At 39.7% G+C, this 13,697-nt stretch overlaps 1 protein-coding gene across 1 annotated transcript in view; it reads left to right on the top strand.

Annotated features, from left to right (window-relative positions):
* The window catches only part of MBNL2 (muscleblind like splicing regulator 2), a 108,940-nt gene that overhangs the window by 30,819 nt on the left and 64,424 nt on the right, over window positions 1–13,697 (top strand). The window contains 1 exon segment of the mRNA XM_064646030.1: window positions 7,289–8,118. Within this exon segment, the coding sequence (XP_064502100.1) occupies window positions 7,945–8,118 (174 nt within the window). The 5' untranslated portion in view covers window positions 7,289–7,944.

A 13,697-nucleotide genomic window follows, 5' to 3' on the forward strand; every position in this document is an offset into this window, starting at 1 on the left:
CAGATTGTGAAAGAAGGTACAAACCAAGAGAAGAGGAGAAGGTAAAGTGGAATAGGATGAAGATCATTGTAAAAAACAAACAAAAAAAAGAAGTTTGCTAGAAGAAGAAAAACTGTTTTCTGCAATTGCATTTTAACAGAAGCATAATAAGCATTAGTTTTTTCATCATGACTTTGAAGCACTTTGATGTTAGAAATACCTCTTGTGGGCTCCAGTCGTCTACAGACCTAAAGTTCAGCAGAAATATTTCATGGTCCATTAGCAAAGTAGTATAGTGGGTTGCGGAAAAGGTCCTGGGCTGTGTCTGTTGTTTCACAGTCACCTTCCTCCTCACCTGCTTCCCCGGGGACAAAGGACATTAGTGTTATTATATTGTAAATCCAGCTTCAAAGTGAACCGGCAGGTTTTAACAAGAAGCTCATTGCCATACTGTAAATAGCGTGGGACATACTAAAAAGCCTGAACCTGGCACATTAGTGATCTCAACAAGGAAAATATGGCTCATTTAGCAAAACTGATTTGAAGGTCATGCTCAGTTTAAATAAAACAGACTGGTGTTTTCTAGTTTGTCCCCGGACTTCTGCTAGCTTAACTAAGGTAGTTAGGATGGTCTGTGAGTAAAGTATATATTTGAATCACAGTTCGCAAGTATTCATCTCTGGTTGTATAACAGGCAAAGAGAGATGTTGCAATAGTTAATCTCCAGGTCAAGCAAATAAAATAAATAATGGTTCTTTTGTAAGTCGGGACACTTTTGACTTCAGTTGGGTTCAGGTCGAATCAATGCATGAACCAGGATTAGAATTTTAGTATTTTTGGCTCCTAGCCATCTGATCAAACCAGTGGGGTGCTTTTCTCTGATAGGGCAGTTCTAGCTTCTTCCTTGTTTGAGTAATGCTAGTTTGCTTGATGCCAGATGGAAGCTGCTTAACATCTTAAAGTGGAAAAACCTCTGAAAGTGATTAAAGAAATGTTCATAAGTTTCATTTGAAATTTATAGAAGAAAGTACATTCATCATGCTCTACTATAGTTGAATATTTTTTCTTACAAATGTTATGGTGACAGAAAGGTTTTCCGTTCATATTTGCCTTAAAAGAACGGATGATGTTTCATGGAAATATCTCCTATTTTCTCTTGTTTCTTGAATTTAGGGAATATTATTTTTTGTGACTTCACAACAGTTCGGAGAAGAGCCAGAAGCCTGATTCTGATTTTAGTGCTGTCTTTTTACAGAACTATGCAAAGACACTACTATACTCTACTGTACATTGTCCAGTCTTACTAGATAGCTGGTATTAGGGTACATATAAAAAATATGAATATTAGAAATTGGTTTAAAGAGAAGAACACAAAGCTGACGTAATAATTGTACTCACTGATAAATGATACCTCTGTGCTATTGCATCATTTCTGGTCCTGTTTCCTATTCTGGAACGCTGATGGAGTGAGAAAAGCCTATCCACCACACAAAAATCTCTTGCATGTTCTTTCTTTAAGTTGTAATTTATTTAATGATTAACAAGCATGCCAGCTGTCACATTTGTCTGTAAAATTACTTTCTTTGTTATTTTATTTATGTTAGTATATTTTGATGCAAGATCCTCTCTGTATTGGCTAGTGGGGCACAGTGAGGCTTAAATTATCATATGATGCCTGAGAGCCAGCCCTGCTTTCAAGGTACAGGGAACATGTCCCATGGAATACAGCATTCTAGTTTTAAAGGAGCTTGCAAAGCAGAGTCAGACCAACCACAAGGAGGGTGTCCTGTCATGCCTGCTCTGCTCTTTACTCCTTCAGGTGTGGGGCATGAGCAAGTGGCCATGTCTCTGTTGAGCTGGCTATCACATGTGATGCATGGTGCTTTATGCTGCTGTATTGGCTTTATTCTGCACCTATGAGGCAGATCATAATGCATCCAGCTTTAGCCTGGGATTAAACTTGCTTTTCTCTGCAGGGGGTCTGAGGGAGGGCAAGAGAAAACTGCATAGTAGAGTCAAGGAGATGGCAGGTAGTTGGAATTTAAAGCGACAGTGGAGTGTGCTCATGGGGTTGTGGCTGTCCTTTGGTGTGCAGCTTCTCTTCTGTTTGAAGGCTATTTAAAGCTATTTAAATAGCTATTTAAATAGCTTTAAATTGGAATTTAAAGTTTGGAATGCTATTTAAAGCACAAACAACGGGGGGGGAAAAGACATTTAGGAGTGTAAAAATGAGGTTTAGTTGAAAAACTGAAGCAAAGTCCCATCATCTTTTAGATTAAAGCACGTGCCAGTGTCTCCTAAATATATGGCTGTGTCCTGAGTGCTTTGAAAGTGGAGTCCACTGTGCAGCTGCAAACACAAGGTATGACTTAGTGGGATTTGGATGCCTTTTCCTTGCCTTAAGAGTGGGGGTTTAGTAAATGTCGGTCTTTAAATATCTGTATCTTAACTTGATCTGCTTATAGAAGGACTCCTACACGTTAAACTTATGCAAAGAATCTTTCCATTGTGTTTTGTCTATAAGCATAGTGAAATGCAAAGCAAGTTTCCTTTGCAAGTATGGTCAATCACTGAAGGAGCAACAGCTTTTTGAAGGAACACAATGCTTGTCAGTAGTCTGAAGATGCGCCTGGAGGAAGAGGCACATTGGTTAATCCTTGGGTTTGGATGTCCTAGGGCATCTGGAGATGGTTGTGTTTTGTCCTACATCACCTGACCCAGGAAAAAAATCACTGATTCAAAACTAGTAAGTCCAAGCTGAAGGGAGTGGCTAAATTGAAGGTATTGTTTCTTATGGATCAGTTTATCTCCTGAACAAAAGGGACATCATGAGAATCTGAGTTAAGGTACTATGTAGTTAAGATGCTGCTGGTTCGTGAACTTACATTGTGGAGCATGAAAGTAGTAACGCTTATGGCTAACCTTATCTAAGGGTAGAGAGCCTGTTTTCTGCTGCTTGCAGCTTCCAGCCAGACCTTAAAATTTTGACATGGAATCCTGGTGCATGGTGTCTGCTGAAGGGTGATTTGGGCAGCAATCTGTCAGGTTTCTGCCTTGCTAGTGACACAAAGAACATGGAACACTTTGCTTCCACAGCATAGTGAGTTTTTGTGGGTTTGGGTTGGTTTTTTGTTTGTTTGTTTGTTTGTTTTTCCTGTTTATTTCCTTATTTTTAAAACAGAGCATTGTAAATAATCAAACTTGTAAAGCTAAGTCTATTTAGCACATCTCTTCCGGCTTGCTTGGAAAGAAGAGTTTATATACTTCAAACTGTATAGTCCCTCTTAGGTACAACTGAGGATTTTCTAACTTTTTAATTCTTGAGTTTCTGGTGTATTTATAGAAAAAATACATGGATCATGTTGACAAAATTTGACAGTAGGAGCAACAAATTGAGCCCCAGTGTTGGCACCTCTTACGAAGATTTTAATGTGATGAATAATAATACAGAGTGCTTAAATCTCAAAAAGTGTAAAACTTAACACCTTTTGAGTTAACTTAGTGGTTCCGCTAGATATCTGTGGTGGGACCACGTAGAGGACTCTGCTCTTTGACTGGAAGTCATCACCTGCAGAGTTGACTTTTTGAAGATGAGATCTTTACTCATTACTACATGTTATCTACTGAAGCATGAATAAAACATGTCCAGGAAGTCTCAGCTTCTCCATTAGGCAGATACTACATAATCCATTGCCACGTAACCTATCTGATAAGTAAAACTGCTGTACCAGAGCACCCCATATGTTGTAGATAGCAAGAGCTCCTATTTTCCAGCTGAGAGATTCAGATGGTTTGTAATAGAGCAGGGCTTTGTGCTCATTTGCAATTCTTAAAGATGCTGGCTGCCTCATGTTCCTCAGAATGAGAACTTTTTCTGGGGGCTCCTTGTGTCTGTGTGCTTTGTCTAGTTTAATAATTTAAAGGATTTTTTTTAAACTGTCTACGCCTTTTTATAACTTTCTATGCCTTGTTAGCTTTCCGCAAAAGGGAAGTAATGCTTATCTGAAAAGAGGGATCTAAAGCTAAATAGTTTTTACAAATACATGTCCATGAATTTATTTAATTTAGCATACAAAAAACTGCATTCATAAGTGTGTATTCTGGAGCAATTCCATTAATCCTGATGTGTGAGAGACTGAAAATAAACAGTAATAGTTGTAAAAAAACCAAACAATATTTGTTCTTTTATACTTCTGTTGAGTACTTTCTTCAGCTTCAGTAAGAACATTTTGTATCTCAGTTGTCAGTGTGTCAGTTTTGCTAGTTTGTTTAGCTCCAGGGCTTGAGTTGGGATGTTAATGATAGTAGCAACAGAACAACTAAACAAACCCCCCAAACAAACAAAAGAGCAAACCGTCTACCTGGATAGGGAGCGGTGTTGGTACCGAGGGCTCTAGGCTGGTGAAGTTCCATTGGTTTTGGCAGGCCCGCTAACTTTGGCTGATATGTTGGGACATAAATAGAAGCAGTGGAAGGAAGAGCAGAGTTTGCATTTGCTGGAGGCCCTGGTGTTCACCAGGGTGGGTGGGTTTTGCAACGGGATGAGCTTTGATCTTAGTAATGGCCTGTGACCATTTTATTGAGGATTATTATTATTGTATTTTCTTATGTACATCTCATTTTAGTTCCCCTCATTTACTTCCCTGTTTGCCCAAACTACTGGATTTTTTCCTGTAACCACAATCTCTTCTGCTTTCCTTTTGAAATTCCTTCTTGCTCTGCTCTCCCCCAGTGTTCACATCCTTCCTCCATCTTCCTTCCCTACCCATTTTCTTTTTTACTCATTTCCTATGAAATCTCTCCCTTCCTTTCTCTTCCAGCTATTTCCTTTTCCTACCTTCCTCTCCCATTTTTTTCCTTTTCTTGAGTGCTTTCCTCATATGTTGAATTTTACTTTCCTTGGCTCCTTCCATAATTTTATTTCCTAAACGTCTTTTTTCTCCCTTCTCCTTGTTTTGCTTCCCTCATGTTCAAACTTTCAAGGTGTCATCTCTTCCTTCACCCTCCTGGTGCAGGTGATGGGCAGAGGAGGTATGACAGCTGCTTAGGATGTGGTCAAGAACCCGTAGGTCATGTGAATGGTAGGGATGAAGCACTCCAAATTATTCTAATCTGATCGTGTTTGCACTTGCCTCCTGCTGAAGGCATGGCTTTCTTCAGAAGGACCTCAGTTCTGGCACCAGTAGAAACTCCTGAAGCACTTGATGACTCTTGAGAAATCAGATAGTGCTGTTATGTTTGACAAGAAGTGAATTTTTGAGACGACCTTTTTGTACTTCCTTTTCTTTAGAAGATCTTAATATAGCGAGAAGATATATTCTACCCTCCACCCTCAAATGCTTTTTGGTATGAATTCTTGCTGCAGTCTCATGAATCTCCTATGTGATCCTGCTGTGCACATTTTTTTTTTTAAACCATGCCTACTGCAATTTCTATATTGTGTGCTATTTGCTTTGCTGCCATGTGCGATGTCTGGTTTTTTTCAGTCTTAACACCTACTACTTGAGAAACAACTTTGTCAATTTTAGTGGTATGCAGCCCTGCAGTGTATTACTACTTGTGACTTTCAGCAGTGTGCTGTATAACATTTACCCTTCTTCCAAACTTTCAGTCTATCTCCTGCATCTGTTACTGAAAACCATTACTGACATTTCTGAATTGGAATGTGTGGCTCCAGGGAGAGTATTTTCTCTTTTACATTTAGCCAGCTAAATCATCAGCCCAACAAGCTATCAGCTCAACAAGCTCTTGTGGAGAGGCTCTCTTTGGTTTTCCTCCTCTCTTTCCTTTTCATCAGTTAGAAGTATTTTCTCACCTCTTTGTATGCTTTCAGCTTAATCTCACTCTTCATCGATGCTGTTGCATAACATTGATGGAATATTTAATTTGAGGAATTTTTAATTCATGTACTGTATGATAATTGCATAGAATTATTTAAAATTGTACTAATTCTCTTACACCTTGTTATTCTTTATGATTGGGTGAAGCTAGCTGAGTGTCATCCAGACCCATCTTATTGCACATTGGACTTGAAACTGAATTTTTGAGCAATTAGCATTGCATTTCCTTTATTCATGCTAGCAGTAGCAAATTTTGGTGTAAGTATTGGTCACATAGTAAAACCCTTTCTGGTAGCATTGGTAAATAATAGAAAAGCCTTTTGATGTTAAGACCTAAAAGTCAGAACTGGGATCTGATCCTGAAACTGTGTGTGAGTAATTCTTACTCACACTACTAGCAATACTGACTTCAATTAAGACAGATGAATCCAAGCACAGAATGGTAATTGTTCTGGCACGGAAAAGCTGACAGTGTTTTTAGAGCTATTTGTATTGATTCATTTTAAAATCTCTCTTATTCCAGTCTGTCCCCCTTTCTTTTTTCTTGCTCAAAAATAATCTATCAACTGTTTCTGGCTGGTATCTGCAAAGTAGAAGTTGTGTTTCTTTGAAGCTAAATAGAAGGAAACACCATGTCCATGGCTTTACTGTCTGCATATAAAATAGAGTTAGTGATTAAAAATATTTATAATATCTAACTCTTTGATTTTCAGATCTGTTTATCTATGAAATACCCAAATAGCTTAAGTGCCATATTTAAGTCTTGAGTTTTGATGCTGAATGATGTATCTGTAGAGCTACACAAAAGTAAATTAAAGGAATATTTAGATAAAGACTGCTTCATATTAGAAAGGACTCATTAGAGGATGATGACAGTGTTGAGCCTTTTCATGAAGCCTTTATGAAACAGCCTCTAGGTTAACAGGGAAACTAACTCTATTGTCTGAATATGGAAGTTTTTTTTCCCTGTAATTTTTGAATGACAATTTTATGTTTTGGTTTTTTCCCTTGAGGAATAGAGGGAGAGACAAAAAAATCTGAACAGAATGCTACTATCCTCATTTCTAAGGAAGAACAAATAATGAGTAACAACTTATAATGTAGTAACACAATCTAAAGGGCCAAGTGATAAATTCATGGAAACAGGTTCTTGTATATTGTTTTGGAGACTAAACACTTTAGATTGAATTGTTTCACAACCAGCGTGCCTAATTATTGTGTCTGCCACATTCATCTATTTAAATCATTCCCAACTTTTGGATTCCTGCCTAGAATACTACTGCAGTACATGTTTCAACTGGTTTTTCCCTAGTCTCATGTAACTTCATGAAGGAGGATGATTTTTTTTTCCGAAGAAATACAAGTGAGCATTGGCTGTATGTTTATAATCTGATAAAAAGGGACGATAGGTTTCGTAATGTTGATTTGAATGAGTTGCACGTGAACTGATGCTGTATTTGTTTTGTCAGGTCAGTGACTTAAAAAGTGCCTTTGCCAAGTCACTTTTATGAGCGAGGACTGCTACGCCCGTGTTCTCAAAATCCTGTCTTTGCCAGCCAGACATTGCCTTCACCTTACACGTGGTGGAAGATACCTCAGCTGTCTCCATTTGCCAATTAGTTGATGGGAAACTGAAAGCAGAAAAAGAAGAATTATTATTATTCCTGGGACATGAACAAATGACTGCATTGCTTTTCTCGTGCAATCAATACTGGCAAGCAACCGTCAGAGAACTGCTATTCTATCAAGGAGTGCCGTTGCATTGATGGACCTTGGCTTAAAACTGGTGCATCCGTGATTACAATCAACAAACCCACGTGTTTTACAGATAGAAATGCAACTGAGCATGCATTTGCCCAGCCAAAAGTCTACAAGTGGGACTTAATGATTGATGAGTGACTGCTTGCTGATAAACTTTCTCTGCTTATTCTGCTTTGTGTGTGTTGGACATCATTAATCGTTCCCTACTGTTTTGTTTTGCATTTTTTAAACTTTCTTTTCAATTGGAATTGAAGTTTTTTTTTTCCGATTTTTTTTTTTCCCCTCTCTCCTTCATTTGTTTTGGAAATTTTTTCAGCATAATTCACTTGACAGCAACTTACAAGTTCAAAATCAACTTTCCATCATGGCTTTGAATGTTACTCCAGTAAGAGACACAAAATGGCTGACGTTAGAAGTGTGCAGGCAGTTTCAGAGGGGAACTTGTTCACGCTCTGATGAAGAATGCAAATTTGCACACCCCCCTAAAAGTTGCCAGGTTGAAAATGGAAGAGTTATTGCCTGCTTTGATTCCTTAAAGGTAAGGAAAAGAAACTGCATGTGTAGTAAAAATGCTGCTACATTGTACTGAAAGTAAAATGTGAAATGATGAGTTACAACTAAACCAGGTTAATCAGAAAGTGGCTTGTTCTTGGTAAGATATATATTAAAACAAATGTTGTCTGTCATAATGTTTGTTTCTTTAAGTTTTTAAGATTTCTTTCTAAGGATTTCTTTTTTCAAGTGTCACTGTGTTGTTTACAGAAATTGCATATGACTGTGGAATACAGGATTGCTTCCAGCTGGTAGGACTATTGTATTCTCCTGAGTACATTTTATGGATTATAATTGTTTCATGGCAAATGAAAATACACAGTGGCACAGTACTAGGCCATTCCCAGAGTCCTAATGAAACAAATCATATGTAAAGTGTGCAGATTCTTTCATTTAGATCAACAGAAATAAGAAAAGTCTATTACTTCAATTTTGACACAATTGATTGTTTACCTTTGGTTTTGGAGACTCAGATAAATTAATACCATTGGTAATTACATGTATGGGTAGTACAGATAGGAGCATAAGTTTAGAACAGAGTGAAGGGATTCTCTACTTTGGAGGATATTTAGCAATTATGTTGTTAGGTCATCAGCTTCTTCTGATTTCCTAGTAACATCAGGCACACTTTGGAAAACTGTTTTAAAGATTCTGTGAAAATACTTCATGTACTGCATAAAAGAAGATTAATGACCCCATGGGATTTGAGGAGTACACAGTGTTTTTGATGACGATACATTTGTGTTCTTGTGTCAACAGAAAGAAAAAGCTTATTTCATATAAATAATTAAAGAGCAGAATTGAGCATTACAAATTTTATTTTGAAAGTTTTAGTTGTGGCTTTATCTTCTGGGCATGGGAGAATGTCTTGGCTTGCTTTTTAAATTTAGCTCTGAGGATCAAAATTTCAGTTAATAAGAACTCTTACTGTGAAAACATCAGTGTGAAAGAGAAGAAAATTCAGGGTTGTTTATTTTCATTATAACTATTTTTTTTAACGCAGTGCAAGATACTGTGCTAGATATCTTCCTTCTGCTTTTTCTCATTTCTTCTCTTCTTATGAAGATTTAGAAGAAAGTATCTCGGGGGAAATGTTTGTGAGGGGGTTATGTTCTGTATGTCCTGTAAGCCAGAAGAGCACCTTTGCAGTCATGGCAGTATGTCATCGAGTGCTATTAATGACCTTAATCCATGGATTACTGCCGATAAACTGTAGCAGCTTCTTTGTAGATGTTCTCATATATTGGTTGTCTGCCAGTGGGATAATTTTTTTTTTAAACAAGCAGACTAGTGTCTGCAGCAAGTGGACAATACTCCACTTTTACAAAAAATAAGCAGGTCAGTAGAAGGTTTTTTTGTGTACTATTTTTATCTATTATAAAGAATCAGGGATGGGTTGGGAGGCTGGACACAGGTAGCAGGGCTCGATTATCCCTGGACTGGCAGGAAGGTGGATCTGCTGCCACTGCATCATCCTGGTTGAAGCAATGATGCACCTGTCCTTGATGCCCAAGGACAGCATTGCTGTCCCTGGTAGCACTGGCACTCACAGTGGAAGTGCTAGCTATTAAGCTTGGAGACTTTTGTTCAGGGAGGGTTATTGCCTGCGAATAAAAACTGGAGTCATAGACTTAAGCTAATAATACCATGAAGAGAAATCCTGAGGGATCACAGTGGATAACTTACTGACAACCAGCATCATTGCTCAGTGCAGAGAAGTCCAAAACCATGTGAAAAGTGTAGTTAAAGCAAGCAGCCATGTTTTGTCCTAGTGTGGGAGGACATCTGCCCTGAGGGGCCAGCCCACTCTAGCCCAGCTCTGGTGGCTGAAGTGGTGCTGCTCTGTCCTGCTGCCCATCATCACCCTCTTCCCAGCTGGCAGAAGGGAGCATGGACCTGTGCCTTCTGTCTTGTGTCTTCTAGTTGGGTTTAATGGGTTAAATTGCTGGTAAAGATGGGATTATACCAAGAACCCAAATTGTGGTTGGAAACAGCAGAGGTGGAGGTACAGGTTTCTTCCCACAAACCCTGCTGCCCGCATAGGGAGATCCGATAATGGGATGACAGAGCCTTCACCTGCAACTCCTTGCTTCTAAGCATGAGTGGGAGCTGTTCGTTTTGGTGTGTTACCTGACCCTGCAGCACACAGGAAGCTGTCAGGGATCACTGAGAGTGCATGGCTCTGGGCTGTACTGACTGGTGCTCTCACAGCCATTATCTCAGTTATTTGGAAGAGTGTTTGTATGTACAGCAAGAATGTGCCTGGTTAGCTCAGTTTGTGTATTGCTGGTTAAGGGACTTAGGTCATTAGTCAAATAAAGCTATTTGAGGCGTAGCTTTTGGAAATACTGGTGTTAATCATACAGTTTCAGAGTAAGGCTTTGGCACTTAACAAGCGGGATACCTTTTCATATAAATAAACAATCAGAATCGTCTAGAATTTTAGATAAAATCAGAATTTGATTTTAAAAAAAAACAAGAGCTATTTTTCTTGCTGAACATTGAACCACAATTATTTAGCATTTATTTACATAGCATCTAGAGCATTGGAGACTTAGCCTTTTAACTGTCTTGATTTGGTGTCCCTGCTGTAAAAATAAATTATAGCGAGTATGTTGAGTCTTTTTGAATAAACATCTACCCAGGGAAGACAGAAAATTTTTTTAGTCTCTGATGGAGTTATTTTACATTTAGGTGGTGCCTGATAGTTAACAGCTGCTCCCTAAGAAGTCAGTCAAACACAAGATACAGCACTCTGAGACAGACTCCTCTTTACACGCTGATTGATCAAAAGAACTCCTGTTTTGGGTAGGGACATATGCTCCCCTGCATACCATCTTCTTTCCAGATTTCCAGAGCAGACAAGGGAGCATGGTATCATTATCTGCCAGCTGGATTAGGCTGCCAGAGCACCAGTATGAAGCTACAGGAGAGAGTCCAGTGAAGAGTCACTAAGATGGTGAAGAGGCTGAAGCATCCCTCCCATGACAAAAGGTTGATAGAACTGGGACTGTTCAGCCTGGGGAAAGCTCAGGGGGCTCCCATCAATGTATATAAATACCTGCAGGGAGGGTGCAAAGAGGCCAGAGCCAGGTTCTGTCCGGTGGTGCCCAGTGACAGGACAAGAGGCGATGGGCACAAACTGAAACACAGGAGGCTCCCTCCGACCACCAGGGAACAATTTGTCACTGCGCACCAAGCACTGGCACAGGCTGCCCAGAGGGGTTGTAGGTTCTCCATCCTTGGCAATACTCAAAAACTGTCTGGAATATGGTCCTTGGACAGTTTTCTCTAGGTGACCTGCTTGAGCAGGGGGATAGACCAGATGACATTCAGAGAACTATTTTAACTATCCTGTGACTGTGTGACCAGAAGCATCTTCACACTGACTTGCCCACAGCCTTAGGATTTTTCTAAGCTAGCAAAAGCTGGCTTCGAGACTGAAGGATATAATCCCAGCCAGGGACACCTGCCTCTATGCTGTGCCGTGTCCTCCTTTGTGCTCTCACTGCTGCCTTTGTGATTGTGTAGTGCCCCAGGTTGGGAACCTAAGTTGTTACTGTAGTTGCTGCAGCAGGGAGAGGGACTGTGTGGCACAAGCAGAGCACTGAGTCACTTCTGCTGGTGACAGTACTGTAGCCCTAGGCTGGGCTTCTGGAGTAACACAATTGCATCAGAATCCAAGTTTTCCTATATTAAAGAAGTATATTTGTAGGTCCAGTGGTTCCAAGTAAAAGGTCAACAGAATTTAACAGACCTTGTTTGTTTTTAACTGAGACAGGATTTTTGGCTCCCAATACCTGTCCTTGCAATACTTGACTTTTAACACAGCAAAAGTTGCAACAGCAACCCGTTGGACTGATTACAGTTTTAAGCATCCAAAATGCCATTGAAGACTGTCTGGGCTCTGAATATCCTTCATCTGTGAGGTGCTCCAGGCTAGACAGAAATAGCTAAAGACTAATGAGCCTGGGTCAGATTCAGGCCAGAAACTTTCTGGTTTCAAGCCAGGTTCTGCTGCATAGGCTTCTGAGATGCAGCTCAGCGTTTGTTTCTCCCTCTTTGGTGACAGACGGAGTCTAGTCTGTTCTGAGCAGGGCATTTTTGGGGTGAGTGCAGGTGGATCATCCCTGTGCACCCGGTGGGTGATGGATGCAGCAGTCGGACAGATGCCTGCCTGTTAGCTGGCCACAACATCGCCTCCAGCAACGGGGGTCTGTCCAGCAGAAACCCCACGTGACTTGGCCAGCCAGTGTGGCCACACAGGCACACCCAAAACTGTACCAGGCAAGTGACCTTGCAGAACTTAATGTGAGGATGAAAGTGTCTCCGGGCTAATCCAGTTGACTGTGCTTGAGGTGAATGAAGGGGAACTTCCATGGCAAGGCCCAGAGCTCTGATAGTGAATGGGAAGATACCGGGTGCTGAGGAAGCACTGCCAGAGCCAGAGCCTTGTCTGCTGCCTTAAACCCTCCTGAAACCTTTTTGGAGCCCTTACAGGCTCCCCTTTTGATGCCTTTGAAAGGGTCGGTCAAGTGACCTGTCTAACAGGAAAGTTTTAATTTCAGGAACTGCTTCATTTATATTTTTATACTTCTGCCTGGGTTCAAGTAGCTTAATTTAAAAGTGAAGAACATGGATATATAACACTTAATGTATAACATTTAGATCCCTCCAAGTTGGACACTATAAGCAAACCTGTTTTCAAGGCTTTCTTGTCCTGCTAGTAGTAAAGAACAAAATCCTTTCACAGGAATACTAATATATAACATAATGTGTGCGGACAAGACCATGCAACACTTTGCTGTATTTGAATCAGAATTTTAAAAAGAAAAAACATTAAAATTAATGGTGATGTTTAGGAGGGGGAAAGGGGAAAAGCTTGGCAGATAAGAACATATGGTCATGTGCATTTTGCTGGGAGTTAAGTCTTGTGTTCGTAGGCAAGTCTGGATTTTCAATCCTGGTGTTATTTCTTGACTCAGATTTATAACCTTTCTGCAGGTTGTCTACTAGAAGAATATGTTGTGTAAGCTAATACAGATAACAGAGAAGGTATCTTGAAGATACTGTTGTTGCAAGTTTTATGGTGGTAACAAGGAAGCGAAAGCTTCTTTAGGGCTACAGGTAACTTTTTCTGTATTTTTCTTAGCTATTTACTAGTGTCTAAACTCTTCAAACTCTTCTGTTTATTGAGCCAGCAGACTACTGTGAACTGTTCATTTGCATTTTCATGAAAGCCTTTTAAGACTATGCTTATCTGGTCTCATTTGGCAGCGCAAAATAAAAAGTATTTGAAAGCCGTACACAGAGACCTGCTTACCAAGTTAAAAGGATTACAGGGAAAAAAAAAAAGAAATTTTAGGAATATCCACTTTGCTGAAATATCTGGAACTAAAAATAATCTGTTTAAGATGGCCTCAGCTTTATTTAGAAAAAGAGGGGGAAAAGTCTTTGTAAAGTAGCAGGCTGTTTGTACAAGAGTGAGCTCAGAGCAGGTATTCATTTGCCTTCTGTGATTCCTTTTGTGGGTCTAAATGTTTTACAAATGTCAGAGACTCAGGA

The sequence above is a fragment of the Pseudopipra pipra genome, chromosome 2, assembly GCF_036250125.1.
Source record: "Pseudopipra pipra isolate bDixPip1 chromosome 2, bDixPip1.hap1, whole genome shotgun sequence".
Classification (NCBI taxonomy): Eukaryota; Metazoa; Chordata; class Aves; order Passeriformes; family Pipridae; genus Pseudopipra; species Pseudopipra pipra.